Source organism: Sturnira hondurensis, unplaced genomic scaffold, assembly GCF_014824575.4.
Source record: "Sturnira hondurensis isolate 20B ecotype Veracruz unplaced genomic scaffold, ASM1482457v3 Scaffold0004152, whole genome shotgun sequence".
NCBI lineage: Eukaryota > Metazoa > Chordata > Mammalia > Chiroptera > Phyllostomidae > Sturnira > Sturnira hondurensis.
The window spans coordinates 7,858,927-7,886,192 of NW_028076783.1; the positions used below are offsets into that span (position 1 = coordinate 7,858,927).

General features: G+C 41.7%; 1 protein-coding gene across 5 annotated transcripts in view; it reads right to left on the bottom strand.

Moving 5' to 3' along the window:
- Window positions 1–1,465: 1,465 nt before the first annotated feature.
- FBXO38 (F-box protein 38) overlaps window positions 1,466–27,266 on the bottom strand; it is a 42,612-nt gene continuing 16,811 nt past the window's right edge. For 2 of the 5 annotated variants that reach the window (XM_037044974.1, XM_037044976.1), the window contains 14 exons: window positions 26,986–27,116; window positions 23,189–23,359; window positions 21,489–21,631; window positions 20,427–20,637; window positions 16,800–16,919; window positions 15,654–15,833; window positions 13,434–14,168; window positions 8,667–8,767; window positions 8,360–8,462; window positions 5,576–5,742; window positions 4,157–4,302; window positions 3,439–3,542; window positions 2,809–2,922; window positions 1,466–2,036 (listed from right to left, as the gene is read on the bottom strand). In XM_037044974.1, the coding sequence (XP_036900869.1) occupies window positions 1,858–2,036; window positions 2,809–2,922; window positions 3,439–3,542; window positions 4,157–4,302; window positions 5,576–5,742; window positions 8,360–8,462; window positions 8,667–8,767; window positions 13,434–14,168; window positions 15,654–15,833; window positions 16,800–16,919; window positions 20,427–20,637; window positions 21,489–21,631; window positions 23,189–23,359; window positions 26,986–27,116 (2,605 nt within the window). In that variant the 3' untranslated portion in view covers window positions 1,466–1,857. The remainder of the gene's footprint in view (window positions 2,037–2,808; window positions 2,923–3,438; window positions 3,543–4,156; window positions 4,303–5,575; window positions 5,743–8,359; window positions 8,463–8,666; window positions 8,768–13,433; window positions 14,169–15,653; window positions 15,834–16,799; window positions 16,920–20,426; window positions 20,638–21,488; window positions 21,632–23,188; window positions 23,360–26,985; window positions 27,117–27,266) is intronic. The other 3 variants (XM_037044975.1, XM_037044977.1, XM_037044978.1) reach the window with 3 other exon arrangements.

Consider the following 27,266-nt stretch of genomic DNA (forward strand, 5'->3'; position numbering starts at 1 on the left):
GGTTAGGCTCTGAGAAATGTGTCCTTGGGTGATTCTGTTGCTGTGCAAACAGCAGGATGCACTTACACAAAACCACATGCTGTAGTTACTACTGTAGCTGTACAAACTGTACTTTCCCAGGAGGGGCTGCCCACGGGTCCATGGACACCAGCAAACACGTGATTGCTTTGTGCCAGTTTCAGCCTATCATCAACCAGTGTTGTGATTGGACTGACTTGTTCTTCAGATTGCAAGGTGGCCCTCAGCAATGACCCCCAGGCAAACTTGAAGATAAGGTTTATTACAGACCTAGAAATGACCCATGACACTTGAGGCCACACAGCAAACTTGAGGGTAGAGATCATGAGCCCGAGGTTCTGCTTTAATTGGGGTTCAGGGTGGGAGCTCAGGGTCTCCAGGGTTCTTTGTGAATTTAAACCTTGAGAGCAAAAATATAAAGCACGGGAAGACAAAAGAGTCAAGCAGCCCAAATGGTCAGTTAGTTTAATCAACCAAGGCCACTGAGACAAAGGAGCCTCAGAGCAGGATGCAGCTGGGCTCCTTTACCTGGGGCTGTGGCTGTGGCTGCTGAAGTCCAGCCGCTTTAAAAGAGGACCCTTGCAGTCCAAGCTTCGTCAGTTACAGAAACGTTAAGAGCCACCTGCCAGGGCCCCCACGATGGTAGTGTGCTGGGCGGATTCTACCAGATGGCCATGCCATCACCAGGGGACAGGAATGTTTTCCCTCCACTATAATCTTGTGGGACCACCATTGTCCCTGGGGTTTGCTGTCAACTGAAATGTCATCACATGGCACATGACTTTGAAAAGACTGGAAGGTTTCCCCCAGACCTTCAGTGAAGCAATTGTTGAGGTCACTTAGCCAGCACGTGGCAAAGCAGGTGCTGCTTTGAAAAGGTTTTTTGTCTTAACCAGATACTCTAAAGCTGCAGAGACCGCTGCCAGGTCAGGTTAACCTCTCTCCTTGAGGAAGGACAGAAGCCATCTCCGGAGACTGGTCTGGGAATTGCTGTTCCATGCTCTCTCCGTCCTGTGGTTCTGTGAGCTGGAAACCGTGCAGCCACGGAACTCAGAGCGCAAGACAGGAGAGTGAGTTACACTGGAACCTGACACCACTCCACCCCCTCCTTTCTTGTGTAATTTGCTATTCTTCTTTAAAAAGAGGGATTAGGTCCACAGCAAGAAAAAGGTTTTTAATAAACTTTTATTTTTATATTCAAGATAAAGCATATACACAATTGAATGTGGAAATAAATAACTAGAAATGCTTTACAAACTTTTCCATTTCCCCCTCAAAACTCAGTTTTTTTAAACTCACAAGTCTTTTTATTTGATTTTAAGAAATATGGCAACTGTAATACCAAGAGGAGAAAGCCCCACAGTTTTGTACAGAAACGTGTGGCTGCCTCTGACCACAGGGCTCAGCTCTTTCACTAGGAACACAAAGAAAGCTCACGGGACACAGAGACTCTCCAACAGGTTTACTCAAACTGCTTTGCTCGAGAAGGAAAAGGCACAGATTTAAGGGGATGACAGTGATTATTAAGAATTTAGTAAATGGGGGCTCAGCCAAAAAGTGACATTTATGAACTAAGTCAAAAAATGAACTCTTTCCAATGATCTGCCTTCATTAAAATGAATTTTTAAATTAAACTATATAAACATATGATATAAAGCTGGTACTTAGGAAGTGTTTTTGTATAGTTCCTTTATGTACAAATCTCCGTATACAACTTCAAGGTTCCTTATGCATTTCCTGTACACCACACCCAGCCGAGGTCCCAGTCCCCGCAGAGCTCTCTCTGGCAGCGATGGCCCGGCGGCTTTCCAGCAGACGCTGGGAATCGGGAGGCCCCAGTCAGATGTAGTCATCTTCGACCGGCTCGCCATTGACGTCACAGTAGTGGATAAAAATGGCCACTACTCGCTGAAACACACCCTTCTTCATCTGACGCATCTCTGAAATTTCTTCTCCTATCGTTTCCATACAGATGTCTGCAGACAGCTGCCCTTTCCTTCGAGGAGCATAGATGGTGCCTTGGAAATGAGAAAGAAAAGGGGAAACATGGATGACTATCAGACTCTTTTGGAAAGTCATTCGATTAAGCTGGTCCATGAGACGTGCCTATACACAGTGATGGGAAGGCACTGGTGTGCACAGAGACCATGGAGCAGGCCCCTCAGCCTGGTTACACAGCCACGGCTGATGTCCCGGGCAGCACACATGGATGGGTAGAGGCCCGGGGTGAAAACCCACCCAAGAGGTTCAGTAAGTCATGGATGTACATGGAGCTTATAAAATTCATTTACTCATAAAACAGGTTTTGAAAACATCCTGTAAGTTGTCAAGGGTGCCAACACCTAGAGCAACAACATTTACAACTTCCTTCAAGCTCCCCCCCCAAATTCCTGCATCTAAATCCTAAGTTCCTCCATGCTACCCAATAAGAGGCTGCTCTTAAGTAGCAAAAGAACAGTTAATGTAAGTGGAACAAAACTGAAATATAATTGACAATAAGGAGTAACAAAATTATAAATAGGAAATAAAAACATTGAGGTAGGGAAATCCACCTGAAGGAGTCCTTCCCACCAGCCTTCAGAGATCCCTGGTAAGGCAACTGATTATCTACTGTACAAATTTAGAGGCATTTTTTGTTGGAGGAGAACCAAACATTAACAAAAAGCAAACAAACATGTTTACATGGGAAGTGATTTAGAAGCTGTGCTGCCCCTAACTCTCAAACAAGCTGATGTATCTAACACAGTAGGATTGGCTCAAACCAGAGAACACAAATGGGGTCATAATTACTTTCTTCATCGTCTTCAAAATCGTATCTGGCAAAGCTGTTAGGTTCTGCTGCCCGCAGTGATCTCAGCCAAGGGAAGTCGGAAATCAGGGAATACGGGGCGCCGTCCACCACACCTACAAGAAGACGTCAACAGTGCTACTGTGGAAGTAGTAACTGGGCCGGACATGCAGTGCTTGGTAAGCAGAATGTGAAATGTGCTCTCGCCCCTCTTGGCTGAAAGAGCATCATCGGACCAGGACATATAAATTCCAGTTCCCATTCTGCCACTATCTGGTCATGGGGTCCTGGTCAGGCTCTGCTTTCATGAAGCCTCAGCATGTTTTTTTCCTCCCTCGATGTATATAAAATAAAGAGGCTGAGACAGGTGCATTCAAGCCACTCCCAACTCTCAAACTAGAGCAAGTTCTAATTTCCTTCCCCTCTGTTTCAACATTGCTTGCATTACCTTTGGGATAGTAAAGATTCATCCAGGGAGAGCAGCTGTTAGCTGGTCCCTGCTACCTACAGATGGTCAAAGCACCCATATCTGGACCAACTGTCAGGCTCCCGTTCCTATCTCCCAAGGACATGACTCTCCACCTACGTAGGTGACAGACGTTCAGCTTTCCAACCAATCTGTGCCAGCTCACCTTCTAAAGTATAGATGTCTCTGCCCCAGGGGTACCTGGGGTACTTCTTTAAGTCATCTTCAGTTCGCGTGGCTTCAGGGAAGAATTCATACTTAATGAGCTCTCTGGAGGCAGCACAAAAAAATCAAATAAAAATTACAAAACTGGAAATTATGTTGAGGTGTGGGGTAGAAACAAACTGTCAAAACTGTGCTAGCCCTAGATTCTAATGAACATATCCAATTAAATAATAAATACCTAACAGAAGACTGAATATAGAGAATACATATCTAGTCAGGCCAAAATCACTTTCTTCACTATCTTCAAAGTCATTTCAGGTAAAGAAACAGAGCCACTCTCTAAGCAAATGTCTTGGTGTATAAGTTGCTTAACATAATGCTTATATAACAAATGCCTTAAAAGTCCAATTTTATGATGTTGTAAAAATCAATTTTAAGATTTTTAACTGGCTCTCTTTTCTATGCCCTGAGGCTAAAAAAAGGAAGTCAACTGTACGAGCACAGCCTGCTCCTGGAATTTTTCTTTACATTTGAAAATAAAAGCTGCAAATACATGCAGGCTTTCTAGTTTTAGGCTCTCACTGCCTCAGTTTTTCACATGTTGTATCTCATGGGTCTCAGTGCTGAAAACGCCCAGATGAGATCACCTAAAAACAGAGAACAGGATTTGCTTCCATGAGCCCTTGCAGAAGGGCCTCCAAGGGCCCCAGGTGACTTACTGATTGATGTTTGCTATGGTGTCCATCCAGCTGCGAATGCGCACCTTGTTCCGCACGTTGGGAGGGTTACTGAACTCATGAATGATGCAGATGTGATAGGGGTAGGGACCACTGAACAGCTTCTGCTCCAGCGTCAGTGTGTCCACCTACAGAACACAGCACAGAGAGCTTTGGACCAAAAAGCAGAGCACCTTAGAAATCCACCTCTTAGAGCTTGGACAGTATCTCCTGGGGCCCTATGTTTTAAAACCTTTGGCTGATCTGAAAATCAAATGTCCCATTCGGACCTGAACACAGGCTGGCAGGGAGGCTGAGCAAATAGGTCAGGTCCAGCAAGCTCAGCAAACTCAGCGATTTACCTTTCATTGTTGTGTAAATACCCAGAATCACCCAGAAGCACAGAGCTCACTTCCGAGCCTGTCCTCACAGGGTTAAGTGCTGACTGCACTACAGAACCACAGGTCCTGTCTAAACTGACCATGGACAGTCCCAGCTCCTCGTCCACCCCACTGGCCTTCATTCCCCTTGCTTTCTCCTCAGGCAGTGCCCTCTTCCTTATCTCTACTTAGAAAGCCCCCTGTGGCCGCCCAGTGGCATTCATGCCCACCTTCTCTGGAAAGGGCAAACTCCCTAAGGAAAGGATGCTGCCTGGTCTTTTTCAGCCCAGCACATTGTAGACACTCGACAATTTGTTCAAACGTCTCTTTGGGGACTGGGCTTGAACACTGGAGGCAGAGACTGTTCGATAGTTCCTTTAAACTCCCTTCAGGCATTAAATGTAGAGTTTACTCTACATTTTTTATTGTTTTATTGAGAAATAAGTCATATACATCAGTATATAAATTAGAGGCACACACAGCAAGTTTGGTTTAGGAATATTGTGAAAGGTTCAGCTAACAACACCCATAATTTCGTATAGGTACAATAAAATGTTTACTCTTCACAGTAACAAAAATGGTAATAATAGCAGCTATCATAGGACTGCTTACTACATGCCAGCCACTGCTCCACACTTCACATGTATGAATTTAACCACCAGGGTTTTATTCCTCTGATTTTACTGATGAAGACACTAAGACAAAAGCTAAGTCACAAGCTATAGGGCAGTGAACCAGAACTGAATCCGGCAGTGACACCAACCTGTTCTGTTACCATAGGCAACTGGAGTGAGGATGAAAATGTGAGAGTAACTGCCACCCTCGTCATGTGACTTCCTTTTAAAACCCATTGAAATAGAGCAGAGAGGCATGAAGGAGGACTGGCAAGACTGCCTAGCCTGGTTAAGAGAACTCTGTAGAATCTAAAGAAGCATGACTGTGGGGTGAGCGAATGAGTACACGCCAAATCCCCAAAGGCTGAAGACTAAGAGAAAGTATCACTGTGGTTCAGATGTCCTGAGAGAGGGGCTGAGCCTGGTACCTGCTGCATTGGGCGTAGGTATATGATGCGGTTCCTCTCAGGAGGCATGCGGAGTATCTGGTCTAGTACCTGATCCATGTTCAGTTTCTTGCATTGTGCGTAATCAAATCGGTTCACAATTGGCGCGTTTTCGACTTTTAAATGTTTCAGAACCCTGCACCTGGTAGCTACAAAGTGAAAACAACGGTAAGCTGCACAAAAAATCTCTGCAAAGTAATAGAGCAACGTCGAGCCTATCTAGAGTCATAGTTGGAGGACTGGCCCAATGTGTTTCGCATGAAATACTACAGATGTAATAAATCTCTCAAACATTACGTACTGTCATAAAGTACAACACATGGTTCTCTAAGTAATTTGAAAATGTGACTCTGTTCTGTTCAAAAGAAGGGGGTCACCCATATGCTAGAAGGTCAGGTACCTTCTCTCATCTAAAATTTTACTGGCAAGGAATCCAGGTCCCACAGAATGACTTGCCTAAACATAGGAATTGTTCAGGAAATGTTTACTGAAAAGAATAAATGATGGTAACAATTACAGTCTACAGTTTATGGTGATGGTCAAATAAACCTGGAATAATTCACATGTTATTTTATATTTACCCACAGAAAACAAGCAGAGCTGATTTTAATTCCTACACTGGGTATAAAAGTAAAACCTTAAAAGACCCAGAAACATATGTAATCATTGGTCTGAAGGTAGTCCAATGTGGTAGCTATCGGCCATCTGCAGCTACGTAAAGTTAGGTTAACTACAATGAACAATGCAGTTTTCCAGGCACTAGCCACAGGTTAAGTGTTCAACAGTCATATGCTGCCGCCGGCTGCTGTGCCAAATAGTGCAGGTATAAAATAGTATGCCAAGTTGAAAAAAAATCTTCATTTTTTTTCATCCCAAATTTCAATCTGATTTAATTTTTATCATAGATTATAACCTGGTCCAACTCAACAGCGAGAATCAGGTGAAAGATACTATAAAACTGTAAGGCCGGTGTGTCTGATCTTTTTAACTCAATAAGGGCATCTTCTGTAAGGCCTCTAACCCAGATATCATCGTCTTGCTCACTCTGGCCCTGTAGCTAACCTGATACTCGAAAAAGGGGCAAGTCTAGTCTCTAGCCTTTCCGACTCATCTCTTCTGCGACATGGCAGGAGAAAGGAGGCAGGAGAGGAGGAGAGGCAGAGAGGACTAGCTGGTGATGAGGGTTCAATGGTTCTTAGCTGTAAAACCAGACATGGCGAAGGTCATTCCAATTTCATTTGGTCATCTCACCCAACATAACTGAGCTGTCTTCTGGCGACTGAGTTACTTATCTAAGGTTCCCTGTCCATCTAAGGTTCCCTGTCCTGTGAGCTAAACGATTTGGTTTAAGGGCAAAAGACTGAGCCTGAGGTGATGGGATCCACCACTAGGTCACAGAAGATACAGAGAGAGCCACCCAGTCAAGTGCAGAGGTGAAAATTCTCAGAGCGATCATCACAGAGAAAGGGGTGACCTCTGAGGACAGAGCTAAAAGCTCTTATTTGCAGCCTTAAGCTAGGCTGGGTTCCCCTGCTGTTATGATCTTCTGAGCTTTTAAAGGGCCTCTGCCCTGTTTTAGGAGGAAACTACCATAGGCAACTATAATTTATTAGATGCGTTAAGACCTCATTGGTGGGAATGCACCTCTTAAGGTGTTACTTAGTGGGCCTCAGGCTCCCCACCTCGGTCTGGTGTATTCTAGAATTCAAGAGAGAGGTTCTATGTTTAAATCTCAGTTTTATTTCTCCTTTCTGGGAGTCTCCTAGTTTATGGTAAAATGTTTGACAACAATTTGTTTTGTTTTGTTTCCTACCAGTATTATAGAAGTGCAAGAAAAGAAAGCCTCTAATTATTTTCTGCAATACTAATATAATACAACTTAACACTTACTTATTAGGCTTTTAGAGGTCAGACCCTCTACTGTGTGGATGTATATGTGTGTATACACACACACACACACATCAATCACAGCATTTAACCTTCATAAATGCTTTATAAGGTAAGCATCTTTGGCACACTTTACAACAGAAAAAAACTGAACACAGAGACTATATATAACTGTCCCAAGGCAAGACACTTGTCATATCTTCATAATTTTACATGGATAAGTATCAACAATGTAATTATAAGTGAAAAGAGAAAAATAAACAGATCATGTACAGGACATACTATGTATTTAAACATTTTTAAACTCACACAAAGTAACACCCTACAGGGTTTCAGAGACAAACATGTGTATAAGCAAACACATGAAAGATGGACTGAAAGGGCAAACATTAAACACATGAGGATGGGTGGTGGACGCTGATGGGCCTGGCAACGAGGGACAGATGGGACCACTGGACTGATGATAAAGTGCCATGATTCAGGTTGTGATTAAGCATGTCAACCAAAGCCGGAGCAGTTAAGCGCTTAAGGCCTAGTCACCACTCCCCCCGAAAACAGTCACGCACAACACAAATCCAGCCTTGCACAGTTGGCCCATAGTAGAGACAGGATTCAAGCTGAGGCCCATCTGATTCGGTCAAATCAGGCAGCAAATACCATTTGCTGAAAACTGAAGGAGAGGCTATTTTAAAGGATGAACAGAGCAAGTCTCTGTCACAAACACTACTAATTATTTAAGAACTACGGAGCGGGAGAGAATTAAAAATAATCCGACACTGTGATTCCTTTGAAAAATAGCACAGTAATGTAGTGTGTATGAGCCCTTAATTCTGTCCATGCGCTCACGACGCCATGCTCGACACAGGCCCTGGTACTCACCATGGATGAACATCATCTTGGGGCAGTCCTTTAGCACCAGGTCTGTGATTCCGCAGTTGGTCATGGTGACTCCCACCAGGTTTTTGGACTTTAACACAAGGACCTATGAGGAGAGAGATTTTAAAGTTAGAGGTCTCTTTCTGTACTTTCTTTGGAAAACTTAAATGTTTTCACTGGCACAAGTGAGAACCTGCTGTGACCGATTTCTTTTGTTTAGAGCAAGGAAAGCGTACAATGGTGGAAACCCTGGTTCCTTTACATTACTCAGGCCCTTGGCGGGACTGAAAGGGGAGGGCTTTTTCTTCACCTGCACATGGTCATCTTCAATCACAGGGTCACTGGTACTGGTGGACTTATCTGCTGTCCGCTTCCGCTTCACAGAATGGCGTGGCTTTGTTTTAGCAACCTCTAGAAAAAGCAAGAGGAATATGGAACTTTTAGCCTTGCTTTCTTTCCTTCAAGACAGCACATTCAATTGTATGTATATAAACTCCATCAAGGCAGCCCTCAAATCTACAACGTGGTCCCCAGGGGAATAGTCAGACCACTATTCCCAGCTGATTGCTCCAAAACCAGATTACCCTCCATGGTCACAAACACGGTAGCCCCTTCTCACCCCTGGGCCATTCCAACAATCTACATAACATTCCCACCTCTAGTCATGCAAGCCATGTGAAAGAAACTCACCAGTGTCCTGCCAACAACTTTAAATTTTCAACTACTGCTTAATAAATGCATTTCAATGCCTGAGCTTTGGAGCCGTGCTGCAGCCCACCTGTCAGTTTCATCTGCCCCATACCCTAGGCAGCCCCCATTGTCAATGCCTCTGAAGCCATTAATCATTCTAGTCCTTCTGCCCAGAACAACTTTCCTAAATCCACTTTGGAAAGAAAATACTACCCATCCCTGAAAACACCATCTCAAAAGTCACTTTTTCTGACAAATCACCTGGATTCCCAAACATTAATAAGGTTCTGTAATTCCCTGTATACTTCTTTTATTGCTCCATTTAAACTAAAAAGCTCCTTGAGGGCAACAACGCTGTCTCAATTTTTGTATCCATGTCAGCCACTAGCAATAATCTAAAATGAATATTTATTGAATGAATTGCACTCATTCACTGAATGAACGAATGAATGCACTGCAGACACATAAATGACACAATAATAACAACAAATATTTACTGAGCACTTACTGTGTATCAGGCACTTTTCTAAGGGTTTCACTAGCACTAAAATAATTTAATCCTTTTAGCAGTCCTTTGAGACAGACTTATTATTCCCCTTATTTTACAAATTAGGGAAGTAAAGTGTCGGAAGTTGGCAAAGGGTAAAACCAGTGCAACCAGCAGCTGAACCCAGGACATCTGGTGGCAGTCACTATGTTAGAGAATCTGCAGTCTCTCATCTGCCAAACCCTAGTTAGCATGGCCCTAACTCACGTGCCAATAGTGCTCTAAAACATTACAGTTTAATTAAAGCTAATATGACTTTATATACAAGTTCTAAATTCATCTCCACAACTTAACAAGCATGTATATATTCTAAGACAAGACACTAAAAGTCAGTCCTCATTTTTGATAGTCTTTCTGCAGCAGACACCCAATGAAGAAAGACTGAGTTTCATGAGTAAAATCCCACCATACTGCTCTTTCACATACCATGACTAGATCACAGCATTCCACTTGGTAATTCTCTAACTTCAAACATGACAGATTACTAAGAAAGAGAGGGAAATAAGATGCAAATATTACAAATTCCCAAAGGCTTGGGGTTACTCTAGAGAACTGTAGTTAGTCCGAGGTTTGTTTTTTTTTAAACACACCAAACCTTTCCTCCACCACCTAAAATCCTTGTGAACTTTTACCACATGAAACCAAAAGTCTAAAATGCAACTCAAAAGTTCTACCCAGCAAACTTCCAACATCTCCCTGAACGCAACCAAAACCCTGGGGTTCTTGAAAAAGATAAAAACTACTGATCTGGGAACCCAGGAAAGGCTGCCTCACATGCCATTCTTGTGGGAACTCCGTGTCAGATCAAATTCTCTTCACTGACAGGGCATCTTCGAAAGGCAGCTTATTTCACCCGACAAAATTCACACTCACTACAACCAATAACAGGTGCCGCTCCCCCTGTCCCTGTACCACAAAAATGGAAGCGAACAAACACACAACAGCAGTTTGGTCCCCATTCCTTTGTGACATGTTGAAAGAAAGGTCTTCCAGCAGCATTCTCCTTTTAGGGTCGATTTTCAAACTCCCCTCCCCCTTACCTCACTAGAATATGGGATACAAAGCTAAACTAGGCGCCTGCTCTCCAGAGCACTCAAAGTGGAGGTTTATGTTTTTATACTTTATATGCTGATAACCTTGAAAAACAAAGGCTTCCCAATGTAAAAGGACAACAGAATTTATCTTGTTATTTTTTTTGTGCCCCCTGCTCTGTTTATAGACAATTAATCTTGTTTAGGGACAACTGTCAGTGATTTCAACATCCAGCATCAACATACTTCATGTGATGGTTCCTAGCACTTATTAACTGCACAATTTTTCACCATGTCCCACACCACATGAGACATTACGCTAGAAGCTGGGAGTATAATGGCGAACAAGCAGACACTGTCCCTGCCCTCATGGAGCTCAGAATCTACTGGAAAGACAGTAAAACACAGAGTGACAACATACTACAGTTAAAGTTAGCAAAGAAGATGCTACAGAAACCCAAAAAAGTAGACCCCTCCCATCTCAGGTGTTAGGGAAACAGGTTAGTATTTATGACAGCCATGCCATATTAATACTAAATGTTATTCTTTGACAATCTAATCAGTCAATCTGTGACATTTATAAAGTATTATACAATTAGGATAAACAGAAAACGTATAGCTATTTATTCCCAAAATAAAAATTCACAAGACAATTATATTAGCTTCTAACATACACTACATAAGGCCATAAATTGAAAACTAAATAAATACTTCAAATGTTTTTTTTAAAGCAATTTAAAAACTCAATCAAGTTTGTTCTTTTAGCCCTGGCTGGTATAGCTCAGTGGATTGAGTGCAGGCCTGAGAAACCAGAGTATCGTGGTTCAATTCCCAGTCAGGGCACATGCCTGGGTTGCAGGCCAGTTCCCAGCAGAGGAAACATGAGAGGCAACCACACATTGATGTTTCTCTCCCTCTCTCCTTCCCTTCCCCTCTAAAGATAAATAAATTTAAAAAATCTTAAAAAAATATCAGAACAAAATTTACCAACTATATACACACTAGTTACATACATTAGAAGTTTCCCTAATTGAAAAAAATCAAGATAACATGAAATTTACTAAAAGTGAAAAAGCACTATATAAATGAAATTTTTTTATTCTAGGGAATTATTTAACCAAAAAAAAAGTTCTACAAAATAGGAGACAAAATAGTCTCTACATAGGAAGTCTTAATGCTGCAAAAATGACAATAATCTTTTCAATAATGTAACAGAATTCCAAATTAAAACCAAGATTTGTTTTGAGAGCTTGACAAAGTTATTATAAAATACAACTATGAAAATAAGTAATAAATGACTAATCAAGGAAGTTCTGACAAAGAATAAAAGAGGACAGAGCACTAGAACCGAATGCCCAGAGACAAACTCAGGTGTATCAAAGATACATGATAAAAAAGCATTTCAAAATAATGACAGGGGAATGGATGCCAATAAATAGTACTGACACAACTTGGAGATAATTTGAAATAAATCAAGTTAGTTCCCACAGATTAAAATAAACAAATAAAAGAATGTGAAGTGGTGAACAATTATCTGAAACAGCTGGACAGAAAAGCTTCCATAGCATAAAGAAAAAAATCATAAAGGTAAACAAACACACAGATCTGACTGTACAAATACGAAAAAATAAAACTCTGCAACAACAGGGCCATCCCAGCAAGTTTCTGCTTCACAGGCAGAGCTCCAGGTCAGGGCAACCAGAGTTCTGAGGGGCAGTGGTGGCGGCTGCACAATGATGTGAACACACTGACTGCCAATGAACCGCGTACTTCGAAATGGTGAGAGTGATGAATTCTCTCATGGATAAAAAATATCACAGAACATTTAAACTTCAAGCTGGAAAAAATGTATTTTCATCATATGGCAGGACTAGTTTTTGCAAAGTATAATGAAATCTTCAAATAAAACCCCTATCTTTAAATCTGAGTTTATGCTACTATGATGATTAGCACATAAGTTCTCATATTTATCTTATAAAAGCTTATTTTTATTAGTTTAATTTTACACAATGCAATCAGCTCTACTTAGTATATAAAAACATACTGATGTGATGTTCTGGGGCTGATTTTAAGATTTCGAAATTGAGGGAGACTTGGGTAAAATAAAAATGTATTATTCTTCATTGATAGCTAGACATGACTTAATAAAGGCAGAGGATATGACTTAAAAATAAGGTCGAATACATAAACAGAATTATGATTAAGAAAACATGTTAACCCTCATCCAACATAATGCCTTAGTATACACATTATAAATACTAATGAAATTATATACATATATATGCTTTCAGTGTATCTTCATCAAAATAGTTCTCAGCTGAAGTACTTACCTGCTTATATCCTGGCAAACTTTACTAGATAGAAATGAAACCAGACCTCAGAAAAAACAACTAAGTAACTGTGGAGGAGGATATTCCAACCCCAGCAACTTCAGGTCCTAACTCCTGGCAGAGGGTGCAAACTTCACTCACAGTAAGACTCCTAAGTGTGGGAGGGAAGCAGAGTTTATCTGCTGGGACTTACACATCAGAATCAGAGTCCTAAGTAGGGTGAATATACACAGTGTCATTTTTTTCTTAGAAACTTAACTTTTTGAGTTTTTCTGGGTTGGATCCTTTGCAAGCTGTTTTACACACCCTCTCCTCCCCCATCACTGCTGAAAATTAGCCCAAAACCTGTAGGATCACAGAACCCCAACACAGAACTCAGTCTGCCCAGCTGGCCTTACATAGGAAACCTCATGGAACGCACTAACACCTCCTCCTCAAGTCCTACCCTGCAGGTGCCAGTCCTGGCGGCATTATCATACCTGACTCAGATACCAGCGGCACATGGGACAGTCTGCTCCTGGCCCTTGTTAGGGGCCTCCGAGGGTAGTCTTCATTAGACTGCACGTCACAACTCTCAGGCTGGGAGCTCCCCCTCCTGTCCTCACCTGTAGCCCCCGAGCCACTCCCATTAGTCCTCTCATCATGTGTTGAGCCTGAAGACCCCCCTTGTGGCAGAGTCCTAAAGGAAAAGGCGGATCTCGTACCATCCGGGCCATTCACAACACAGGCTCGGCTGGTTGAAGGACGTTCCTCATCAGAACACCTGCTAGTTCTCCTTTGGGATTCCTGAGGCCTGTGACAGCAGCATCTGGGGCAGACAGAACTCTCTGCATCTCCCTCCTCCATGGCCTCAGAGTCCTCTGACCCAGCGGGGGAGCAGACACACTGCCTGGACACATCCACTTCTGTAGGGCTAGGCTCGGAAGAGCCGCCGCTGTCCACCATCCTTACACAGTCAGGGCTTTGAGAAGCAGCGCTGAGCGAGCTGGAGTTTCCCACTGTGCTGGCGGTGGTGCTGCTGCAGCTGGGATAAACATCCTTGTTTTTTTTCTTTTCAGGAATATCCCTAGCTGCTTTCATATCGGCTTTGATCTGCTCACTGGTGACCTGACAGCCTTTCTCACAGCTGCTTTCCTCGAGGGGAAACTGCTTCGACTGGCCCATCTGATGGGAGTTGTACCTCTTTCGAAGTGGAGTCTTGCCTTTTCCACTTACTGCTTATAGAAAAAGAAGAATGGCCCGAGGAAAAGAAAAGATTTCAGTATAAATTCTGGACAATAGGTCAGAGCAAATCTGGACAGGGAACAATGTACACTAATTTTACTAAAGTTTAACAGTGACCACATCACTCAGCTGCTCAAAAATCCTCTATGGCTCCCTAGTGCCCACATGGTTCATACACTCCTCAACTCAGCCTTCAAGGCTCACCATGATCTGATCTGATTCCCTACTTACATTCCACTTTCCTCCCCTCTGGATACTTTCTATACCCCAGCCCGGCCTGAACATTCCCCTGCCTTACTACATGGGGGGCTTTATTCTCACCAATTCTTCAGCTTTGGATCTCTGTTAAGTTTCTTCTGCACCCCACCCCCAAACTGCTGCAGTATGTTCCCTGTAACATTATTATACACATGTCGGACCTGACCTTTCAACCAGACCAGAGGTTCCCCAGAGAGTCCCAGAATTACATGCACATCCTTGCATCCCTCCCAGCACCTAATACAGCACCTGGGGCACAGTAAGGCTCAATGAATATATGAAAAATGCTTAAACAACTCAGGTTTTGTCAGGCTGACAGATCTAGTTTCTAAATTCAGAAACTGAACTTTCAAGGAAACATGAGGTTAGTCAGCTGGTTTGTTCACATTACTTCCCCTAACTTCGAGTTTCCATTAAAGCTCCTTTCAACCACAGTGTAAAAATATCTGAATTTCTTAAAAGGAATAAAATAAGAATGGAGTGATCAGTCAAGGGTCAGTAAATTTTCCAAGTCTACAGAACTGAGCTCTCCATACACAGAAGGGCATGTATATTACTAGTTTGGTGTTAAATGTGCATCAAACACCCTCGCATATTAAGGAGTAGGGTGCCCAAGGAAAAATGAGTGGATAATTTATAAAAGCCTAATCCTTTGCTGAAAGTGGTAAGCATATGGTTCTGAGAAACAGAAGGGTAGGAAAGACAAGAAAGATGTATGAACCTAAAAATTAAGAGAATTACAGTTTTTTGGTGAGGCAAATTTTGGCAGAAGGCTGCTGGCCAGATTTAAAGGGAGGCAGAGGATTTTAAGAAAATATGTTAGGACTCCCTCAAGCACCAAGCTAGCCACCAACATTCACTGAGCACAGCTGCACAGATTATGAACTGGGCAATGTCTGTTTTCAGTGCTCTGGCTGGCTCAATGACTAATCCCTCCCACTAATCCCTGAGCCCCTGATGTCACAACATCCTAAAGCCTCCACCTGGGAGTCACAGTCCTGATGCCTGCTCTTCCCTGAGCCCTGAGCCCTGATCCCACAGTCCTGCTGTGCGACACTCCCCCTGGACAGCACCGCCCAGGTCCCTCTCTGTCGGGCTGCTGCCTTTCCTGCTTCCCGCCACCGCTGCAGCAGGGACAGCTTCATAAAAAACAAAGGCCTCGTGGGTCAGTTCTCACGACTCCCACTAACAGGTCAGAGGACAACATAACCTCTCACCTGACAACTCCCTGGACTGCACTGGCTCTCCAGTTTTCTCTTCGCGCTCAGAGTTACGCCGAGTACCGTTCTTAGGAATCCAGACTTCCTGGAGTTCTAGACTGTCTTCCTCGTCATCACTCTCTGAATCATGAACAGTAATGGGGGTTGGTTTCACTACACGCTGAAGACCACTGGGTCCTAAAACAAAAAGCACAGGCCTAATAGTTACTTTTTGCCCAAGAAAGGCTCTCACTGAAAGCACTGTTTCCAGGAACCCAGGCTTGCAGAGGTGCCTTGGCTCCATGTAGCCTCCCTAGCACTCATTTCAATGGACTATACACTTGGATGAGACACCGTGACAGCACTCTGACTCTAAAGCATTATGAAACTTCAGGTATGATTAATATGCCAACCAACATTATGCATTTCTAAAGGGAAATAGAAATAGGCTACACGGCACCCCCCTTTAAGACCTTCACTATTTCGAAGTCTCAAATCATGCTAATATAATCAAAATGACAGGCATGAGAATCATTTAAAAAATGGGCTGTTTTTCCAACTTTGCAAATGTACAGCAGAGGGCAAAGGAAATGTAGATGGACCTTTAGCACCCATGGGACTGGTGAGCACTCTGCATCTGTGAACCAAAGACAGGTCCATCTCATTGGATGAGCAGACATGTTCCTGAAAGGCTACACAAATGCTACAGTTTGGTTATTTGAGTGTTTATATTTATGTACAAAATGTTTTATCTGCTTGCCAGAACACACTGTAAACCGTAGCTTGTCCAAGCCAACTCTCTCGGGACAGTGACTGATATTCACTCTTTATATTATCGATAAAATGTAGGCTCCAAGGAACCCCGCCTACCTTTTTCCCGTTACGCTGTACGAAAATCAAAGTATTTAATCAGGTCACTTATTTTCCCATCAACAATTTGAGAGCTTTCTTTCTTTGTACTCACACGCATGTACATGCATGCCAATAAAGAGTTACCACAGTTACAAAAAGTCAAAAGCAAACTTTAATAAAATATACACACATGAAGCAAGGGGAACATCAACATAACACAACCCTCAATAATAAGTAGCACAAAGCATATCGTTAACTGTTCCTGGCCCAGCCAGGCCCTAGTTTTCAGAATCATGAAAGTCACATGATTACCTGCTTGCTCCTCGTCAACATCCACAGGAATAACTGCCTGACCGTGAGCTGGAGTCTCGTGTCCACTCTCAGCCACCACCTCTCCATCTTCTTGTACCATGTCTTCCATCTCATTCAATGCTTAAACAAAATAAACAGTCCAAGTCAAACCAGAAGAGGTCTAAAAAAACCACAAATGGCAGCCAAAACTGGGGCACCCCTGAGAAATGAACAGCCCCATGACTGTAAGACCAATTATGGAAAAATAGCATACAATTGTGCTTCACTATATCAACATTAACAAGATATATGCAATTACTCCGCAGAAAAGGAAATCACAGATGGGAAAGGAGCACGGAGTGGAGCAAGCCCATCCCTGGAAGCTGGAAGCAGAGACAGAGGCACACAGCTGAGAGGAAGCACCGTGTTCATTCCTGAAGATGCTACCAGGGACGGCTGTAAGAGACAACTATTTGTCTCCCCTAAGCTGGTTTGCCTTAAAGTAGTAAGAGCCAACTCCTGGAAGACCTTAGAATCATCTTATCGACAATTAGTCTCATAGCACCTGCTGGCTAACCCAGGATGTGCTGAGCAGGCAAGCTCTAATTGCTTCTTCTCCTACTCTCTAGAGACTATGTTATCATTTTTGGCTAGTGTGTGGCAAGGATTACTAACAAATCCTTGAAGTACATTTTTAACATTTTAATATTACTCAATTTTTTTTGCATCAGTCTTCACTACAATTATTAGTGTCTATCAATAAATACAAATGTGTCATTTTATTTACATTTTCCAGGGGATAAGCACAGTGAGCAATTTCAGACCAGTAAGTTTCAATCCATTTACTAAATAAACACTAAAGCTTCAGTCAGTCAATTTACTAGTGTTAAAATAAAATGGTCACTTTTTCAAGAGGACCATAAATAAAAGAACTCCTGGCTTTGCCAGCTTCTTGTAAGATTACATCTAACGGCATCAAGGCAGGATTCAAGGCACACCACCCAGTGCCCTGGCACCCTGTGCCTGTGTGCATCACCTCAGGTTGCATCAGGACAATGCTGACACGACGCTACATTCATGGCTCGGCCACACCCCAGAGGGCAGTGCACGGCTGCCTGGGGCACCACTAAATCCTTAGCACCCAGGGGTGTGCAATAAGCACTGCTGAGAAGTCAGCCATCCAACCCTGTAAGTGAAACGGGGGAAAAAAAAAAAACCAGCAAAAGAGAAAGAGATCCTGTTCCTGAAAGAATCTCGTTCAGGAGGCAAGCCAAGTTAATGCAAGCAGATGAAGTTAAATACAACCGGGTAATAAAGAGTGGGCAGCTCTGCTTGATTCCAGGGCTGGTCCAAAACTAAGTAAAGGCCTTCGTGTGAAAGTTTTAACATTCTACATTAAGGAAAGTCAGCATGTCAATTCAAATGTTAATCTCGGTCATCCTTTTAATTCTGAATCCCTGTACCCCCTTTTTTTCTTATTTCGCTTTATTTTGTTTCTCTTATTTGAATTCTTTCTACTCACAGTTTTGACCACAAGTCACAAAGCCTTTCTCCAGCTTATTTTTTTATTTAAAAGAATCAACACAATTGATATGTATGCAGCAATACGTACAAATGAATATATTGTCAACCTGGAGAGACTCATGGAACCTAACATTTTATACCAATCTTCATTTCTCCATAAATGCTGCCATCACCTTTGGTATTCTTAGACTTCCTTTTGTTGAAGCTGTTTAATTCTTCAATCTTGGCTTTTATGTGGCTCACTGCTTTGTTTCTCAGCCTTTCACAGCATCTGAAGCTCTTATTTAACAATACAATACTTTCAGTATTTGTTTAAACGAGGGTCTCTAATCAACTAAAAGCTTCTGTTTCCGTTAGCAGACTGGAGTCCCATTGTTCTCTCCTCAACCAAACACAGTGTTCTGGTACATGTCGGACCCCTTTGGCACCCGTAAGTCGTTTCACAATGAAAGGCATTCTCCAGGATGTACTGAGAAGCCTATGACCAAGTAACTTGCCAGTGGATTCCATCATCTGCCCATCAGTTCATCAGCTCCAACCACACAACGACTGGTTCACAGGGCTTGGGCAGTTTTGCACTACATCTACCGTCAGTGCCCCACGGACGGTCTATGTTCTCTGAAATCCATTTCCTCATGGAACCAGTGACCAGTATGACGGCACTCAGGGACAACAAGGCAAAAGAGATAATACCTGACCTGACCTCACTCTCCCTCTTTAACCCCTAGAACTTTCTATGTAACTTGGCAGGGGGGAGTGTCAGGGGAGAGATTTAGCTGTAGGTTTGAGTGCCTAAGAGTACTCATGTGGAAATAAGAAGCATGAAGCCAGATATTACTGTAGTGTTTCAATAAGTAGGAAGAGGAAGGATGGCAAAAACAGTTTAGAATTCTTAGCATACAGTTGCTATGAAAGTCATGAGATGGAATGAGCTCATGTAGAAAAAACAGTGAGATCAAGAAGAAATGTGAAATAGAGGAAGTGGTGCAATCAAAGACCACGGAGCAGGAATGCCCAATGATCTAGCAAGAAAACCAGGAAAATGGTTTCAGAGATGCCAAGTTTCAAAACTATCGTAGGAAGGTAGAAGTGGGCATCAATGACAAATGCTGCTGAGATGTCAAAGAAGATGAAATTGGAGAAATGACCACTAGCTTCTATAAAGTCACTGCTGACTTTGTTGAGAACCAAAACCGAGAGTTCCATAGTGAACTGAGAGGCGAAAAAGTGAAGGCGGTGCTCACGGATGATTCCTAGACAAGGGCCCGCATCCCTGACAGCGACCCTACAGGAAATCATGCTCCACACACAGTACATTTTCATTATAAGAGCAGTTCCAGACCACCAGCGCTCCCAGTTCTCACTAATTACTGTGCCCACAAGAATGGGTAAATGAGCAAGAGACAGATGGCTAGAAGAGATTCCTTCTCTAGTTCTTACAGGTCTAGCAGAAGTGGACAATTTGGTGAGGAAATAATGTCACTCTCTCCACACTCACCAACAGAGGGGCCAATGAAACTACCTAACACATGGGTTGGCACACAGCAGGTGCTCAGTCAATACTGAAGAACTGGATAGTTCTTTAAGAACTGGATAGTTACATAAGTGAAATCCCACAGGCCTTTACTAGTTTATGTAATTAACTTGCTGATGGTTGTAAAGGACTTAATGATGAAAGGTAAGTAAAAGATGCCTAACACAATGTCTACCACATCATTGGTATTCTTTTCTTCAGCTCTGGGAATGTCCAAAAATGGTCTCCATAGTCAAACTCAATAATCTTGTCTATTGGTAAAGAGATGTTCTTTTGCCCAAATCCTCAAAGTAAAATCTCAGTTAAGCCAGGCCTCTGAGGCTCATTGTACCCTAATTCCCATGGGTTCTATGAGTCCTCCCCATTTGGTAAGCACCCTTAAGGATTCTGTGGCAAGAGGCATTGCATGGACAAGTCTGAAACAAGCAAACAGGCAAATTTCATCCACCCCTTCATTTACCTTATCAACTTGAACCCCAATGTGTCAAGTGACAAAATGAAGTTGAGGGGCGGGGACAAAATAGAATCAGAGAAATGTGATCCAAAGTAAAACTCGTTTCTATCTGGAGCTCACAAAAGATCTGGGTTACCATCAGCTGCAAACTGCTGCTCTCCTGGCTGCAGATCTTGCCGGAAGTCATTCTCCTCATCTGAGTCATCTGGATGATGGTGATTGTTGTCGTGGATGTTGGCGTTATTTTGAGCATTGTTATCGTTGTCGTTGTTGGAGTTCTGGTTGCTGACGAGAGCCGAGGACACCCCAATTCCCGTGCCTGCACTCAGACCTACTCGAGCACAGCCCTAAGGCAAGACAAAACCACATGCTTAAACCCCTTGCTTCATTCTCTACATGAACCCCTTGCTTCATTCTCTCTGAGAGTATTTACATAGTGATTTATGTAATGCTTTTACATATACACACAGGACTTCACTTAAGGTTCACAACACTTCGAGCAAGAGAATTTGTTACTCAGCTTGATTTACAGATGAGATGCACAGTGGCAGGAGAGCTACCCAATGGCACAGGACCAAGTAAGTGGTGCCACTGGACCCTAAACCCCAGTATCCTGACCCCAAATCCTGAGCTTCCCCCACTCTACTGCACTGCTTCAACAGTGAGGATGCAGCCACTAAGGGCTGACAACACAGAACATAGTGAGTTGAAGCATTAAGTTTTTATTACAGTGGGAATATAAGTTTTATTTGCTAAGCAGTTTTAAAATAACATTTTGTTCAACTAGGCAATCTCAAATTTTGCAGGACGTACATATAAATAAAAAGACAGCAGCAAAGTAAACCACTTCCAAGGTGGGTTCCCGATTAGATTTAATCTCCCAATTAATATAGTCCAAGTAATAATTTGTCTTAGCTCAAATTTCCACCTTCGCTCTCTTACCTTACCTTACCTTCCGTTTACAGGGCTGATAGAGAGTTTTCCTTACTTTTTTCCCCCTTCTCTAGAGACCCCTTAATACTCATTTATAAGGAAAAGAGGCCACGCAAGCATTATAACCTTTATGCCTTCACTGCACTGACAGTAGAGTCCCATAACACTGTAAAGGCAAGTCATTAAAAAGAAGAATATCACTTGGTTTGTTTTCTTCCTTGGGTACCAAAATAAATAAACAAAAGTGATGTCAAATGTGATTTACTTTGGGTGGTTCCCGAAACATCTGGTCCAGTGAAATAAACTCCAGGCTGGGCAACAACTCAATAAACTGGCCGAAGGAGTCCAGCTTCAAAGCATGACACCTCACTAAGTTGATATCAACCAATCGAGTCCATCTTGAGTGGTCTGTTGATGAAACGCCAGAGAGAATTGAGGTAATACTTTTTCCATTACTGATGAATTCTGCTACAGGTCACAAGGACTTTCAAATCCTGTAACTTTTCTCATGCTCTCTAAAACTGGACGACTGTAAACTATGATGTTTGTTACCTAATTTCACTGTGAGAGCTAGATAGCATGTAACCAATCTGCCTTTATTTAAATGTGATTCACTCAACAAACTACATATTTATTCAACAGTAGGACACTAGTTAAAGAATTATGGGTGCATTCACTTAATAGGACATTATGCAGCTATTAATAGAATGGAGAACTAAAGACGCTTGCTGATATGTAAAGCTCTAAAAATATTCTTACTATAAAAGACAAGCTATAGGACAGTGTATAGACATAGCAGGATCCTTTTGTACATATAAATCATTTTAAATGCTATACATGTATAGGCCACAATATGCACAAAAGAATCTGTCCAGAAGAAGATACAAGAAACTGTGGATGGTGGTTACCTTTGAGAAGAGGAGACTTTTCATTTTGTACCTTTCTGTACTGTTTGATATTATCAAGTGCATGTATTACTTTTAGTTATTTTAAGTGTTAACAGGAGTTCTGAGTGATGGGATTATAGGCCATTTTTTGTTTTCTTCTTTATACTCTTCTGTATTGAAGAAAACAAACAAATCAAAAACCCAATAAATGTTATTTTTTTAAGTGATCTATCTATATGCCCCCTACAGCCTAAAGTTTATATTTCCCAGTAACTTCTTGGTACAGCTGGGGCAAGGATGTTTCAGTTCTGGGGGGTAAGATATGGTCATTCTAATGAGGGGTCGACCTCAGCAGAGGCCCAGAGCCCATAAACAGACCTGGAGACGAGACTGTGAGCAGCTACAACACCCCTAGGAGGCGACTCACACAGCAGAGGAGGCTGTTCTGCAAGTGCCAGGGAGGGGGTGTGGTGTGGTTAAAGAGGACATCACAATGCAAATTCTTTAGTTCTGGATTTCTTTAAAGGTTTGTGGATTTAGGTATTTAAGGACCTTTAAAGAACAAATCATACACTCTCTTAGGAAAAAAATGAACCCCATCAATAATGAAAAATACCACTGCAGGTATCTCAAACAGCCTAAAATTTTAAGGTGAAAAATTTAAATACAAGTCAATGTTTAGTATGTCATGTAATTTATATATTTATATACATATATACACATACCTATTTTGTCCTTATCCTTTCAGATAATGTGTCATTTGAAAGGTAACTCAGAGAAAACAAGTATAATATCCCAAGCAGCAATTTCTAACCTTCATTGTATGCACCTGGCCCAAAGAAGTATATATAAAGATCAGGGCACTTGAATCCATAACCTGGACAGGGCAAATTTTTAGGTAGAAACATCAGGAATTCAAAGAAGCACTGAACATACTTCCAAGTTGGTTATCAAAGGTTCCCAGAACTTGCATGAACAATCATGTAAATCATCTACATTATATACGAGGAATGCTACTCACAGCACAGAGATACATATTATCGCGATATAAAAACAGCCATATTGAAGACCACAGTACCTGAGATCCAATTGTATGGATTATGCAGATGGGGGCAATTGTAAATTGCCAAATATTTGATACAGGAAAAAACTTCATTGACTGCCTTCATCCCTATATCAGTGATAATGCCAGGATTTTCTACCACATCAGCCAAACCATACTTCACCAGATCCGCATTAGCCATTCTGCCTAGAAAGAGAAATCCATTTTTTTTTAATTAAAAAAAGGAAGGTTAAGTGTCATGGGCATTTCCAATTCTTTATCTTAACATCCAGTAGGATCACTATTTGAGATCACTCTGTGTCATTCTGGTACATTTTCTGGTTAGGTATACTGTATAAACACTAACATTTATTTTGCAAAGTGAGAATTTATATTAAAAGTTAAGGGGCAGCTAATAGGAAAAGTTATTTCCAAATGTTTAGAAAAGGCAAAAAGAAAGCCAAATTAAAGCAATACTGAGGGATATCTTGTATTAATGCATGCTTACAGTAAAGTTTTAGTTTTATCTTTAAAAAGGAAAATAATACCTTAAAAGGTAGCTTTCTCCTTACACAAAGGTGTAAGGACCATGTGTTTGGAGCTGGGTGTGGCTGCACGTACAGAAGAATAAACTTGGGGAATTCAGATTAATTTTTAGAGCTCATTGTGTTGGTTAGTAAATCCGTATCCATCCTGAGAAAATGGACTTCTAACTCAGGTACACCCGCTTTCCCTGCCACTGGGCTGTAGTGCCTACTGTCTGGTAAAAGATGAGGGGGTGTGTATAAGCAGAAGAGGTCCCTCCATTCTAGTTCATGCCATTGTTAATCATACCTCATTCCTGGTCCTCTATCATCGCTTCTCCCATCTACCTGCCCTTCACCATGCAGGATGGTCCACTTGACTATGAACAATTTGAAGAAAAAAGAAACTATGTCTAGTTCACATCTATGTCTTCAATGTCCAGCATAGGACTAGGAATACAGAATTCAAACATCTCTCACAGTCTGTAACCAACTGATGAAAGCACAGAGAAACCCACTTGCTCTGGTGAAGTCGCCCTGCACATTACAGGGATTTATAACTTTAGTTAGGAACACGTTTATAACAACCAACCCACTCCAAACTCTTCCAATTCCACTTTCCATATAGTTTATGGTCTGTCTCCTGTAGTCTCCCTTTTGCGTATTTACTAGTAGTTTTTGCAGATTTCACCTTAACCCATCTTTTACAATTTAACTGAGCAATTTTCTTCAACCTCCTGGTAAGAAGTTTCTTCTTGCCCTCTGGACTCAAAACTTACCTTTTCCCTCTGGCCAGGTAAATCTTGGACCAGTCCTGTTCCTTAAGTGCTAACAGGACTGGTAAAGGCTGCATCCTAACATGAAAAATCCACGTCCTCCACTCAGTGCTTTGAGACAACCACTGTGTTCCTGCTCTTGGGGTCTCCTGATTATCACATTCCTTCAAAACTCTGAGGACATCACTAAGGACTCACTTTTGTTTCTTTTTAATTCAGCCCATAGATATGCTAAATTTTTACATTCAGTAAACACTACTGAATGTTTTCTAAGTGTAAGAAATTGTAATAATAAAAGTCCACATTTTCTCATTTGTTAGTTTTACCTTCATTTAACAAATGAGAAAACATAGACTAAAGAAGTAAGTTGCTGAGGTCCCATGATTCATTATAGGCAGGCCTCAAAGCCACCTCTCTCCGTCTCTCCAAAGCTTCAGCCCTAAAGACTACTCTGTATTGCTTCTGGTTTTCAGTGAGTGCTATCACCTTTGCATGCAGCTCTGTGACCACAAGGCTGGGTGAACAAAGAACCCCTCTCTCAGTATTAGTACATGTAAGTACTAAGTGATCCTTGGGTCACTTTTCTCGTATTCCTAACACACAGTGCCTGCTTTTCAGATGCCCATTTCCCCATCTGAGCACTATCATTTCTACCATAAATGTATCAGGGACAAGGGTGATGCTTCATTTATATTTTGCCAGACCCTGTGTAACAAAAAAGTGACTCAAGTTTTAGGGGAGCACCTGAAGAGCTGATTCAAAATCTAAATTACTGAGAAGGATGACATTAAGTGAAAGAGTGTGGCCTGGGACCGCTCTTTCCTCTCTAGTCTTTTAGAGGCACCCAGATCTTATTCTGATAATGAGAATCCTGGGCTATGCTTGGAGAAGCAGAGGAGGGCACTTATATGAGAAAAAATGGATGAACTGCAGCACATGTGAAGAAAAGAACAGCTTACAGAAGGGTCAAAGCTAAGAGACTATTAAGTATGAAAGAGACTGTGAAATGAGTTATTCAGCAAGTACAAGATAATAGTAGGCAAGGGTAACATGTTTTTCTCTGAAAAACATGTGATGAGGGGAACAAGCACAATAGGGAAATATCTGGCTATAAAGGTGACCCTCAAAGATAACCTTTCCCTGGGCCTAAATGTGGCCACCTTAAATACACAAAATTTGTAATTTTAAGCTTTTGAGAACAAAATACAAAATTATAGAAAGACCAGTTACCAACCTAACAATTTTAAGTTACTACACAGATATTGTAGAAGGACAGAGAATGTGAGCAACCTCATCAAAACCAAAAAAAAAACCCTGACACCAAACATAGCAGGCATTAGAGCACCTTCCCCACAGTGCTGATGAGATGCCAAAGGAACTTCACTGTCTCTGTATCGATGAGTCTAGGGTGAGACTGGTTTCATCATACAAATACTGTTTTCGCTGAAGTTCCAAGAATTTATTAAGAACTTTATGGAAGGCCTTGCTATACACTGATTTTATATGAAATTACTATAGTAGTTTAGCATTTTAAAGCTATGTCAGTGAAAAGCTGATCTTTGTCAAAGCTATATAGATTAAAAGTGATTGCTGTGTAAACTAGCTGACTGGATTTTTAAAAATCCTTTACCTGTATAAATGAAAACTACAACTAAAAAAAAGTGAAAAAAAAGAAAACTCCCACTATAGTACATACGTCAGAAATGAAAAAGGACAACAGCTGTGCTGTTGGACCTGGACTGTCCTGACCAGAGGAGTCAGCCTTCTGTCAAAGCCTTCTTTGACAGCGCAAATTATATCCACAGGAAAAAAAACACCTGGAATGATAGCGACAGATGAAGAAAAAACTTCTTGTCGACTACACAGGGAAGAAACTAATTCTTGTAAAAATAAAAACATGCTGGTACTCTTGCATGTATGACTAACGTCATGTTTGAATAAAGAACTGACATGCACTCAAACCCGAAGGGTGAGGACCCCATTGTAAATACATTCCAGAAAGGGCTCTGAACAAGCCTTCCAACAGCAATCGTCATTAAATGAATACTGACCATTACGTGCTCACACTATCTGGGAAATCCAGAAGCCCCAGCGGGCTTATTATGGAAATGAAGAGCACGGGCAGGGGATGGGACCTCATCTGAGAGGACCATCAAAAGCTTCAAGAAGTGTGGTAGGTCAAATTCAACAAATGGAACCAAGGATGACATTCTGTGAAAAAAATGAAGCAGAATGGGAAAGAAATGTGTGCAGCAGAGCGGAGACAATATCAAATGTAGGTAAAGGTTTTTAGGGGGAGGGCATTCTGATAATCACCATATTTTCTATAACATGCTAAAATCAAAGGCAATATCGAAAAAAATACTGACACTTCAAGCTTAAATTAGTAATTTCTTTTTCAAGGAGTGAGAGCACATAAGATTTTAAGTTGCCTTATATTCAGGATAATACAGAACATCCCAGTTCAGGCTTCCACTTGTCAAGAAAGTTTCCTACAGCAATTCTAAGGAATAAAAGAAGGTGTAAGTCTTACTCTGCAGCAAAAACTCATCTACATATCCCAGATGAAGGGTTTCAAACTGGGGGAACTCCAATTCTGCCATCTTTAGGGCAGAAAAGACGCCATCTTTGGTGAGGGAAGGCTGGATCCGAACTTCATGTAACCTACGAACAAAGAGATACATACTACAGTAAAATAAAAGCAACCAGAATCAAAGGTTCTTCCTAATGTAAGGCTCTGAAAGAAGTTTACCTTACTGAAGTGTCAAATGCAAACAACTTTTCTCCCCTCCATTAAAAAATATCAGAGATGTT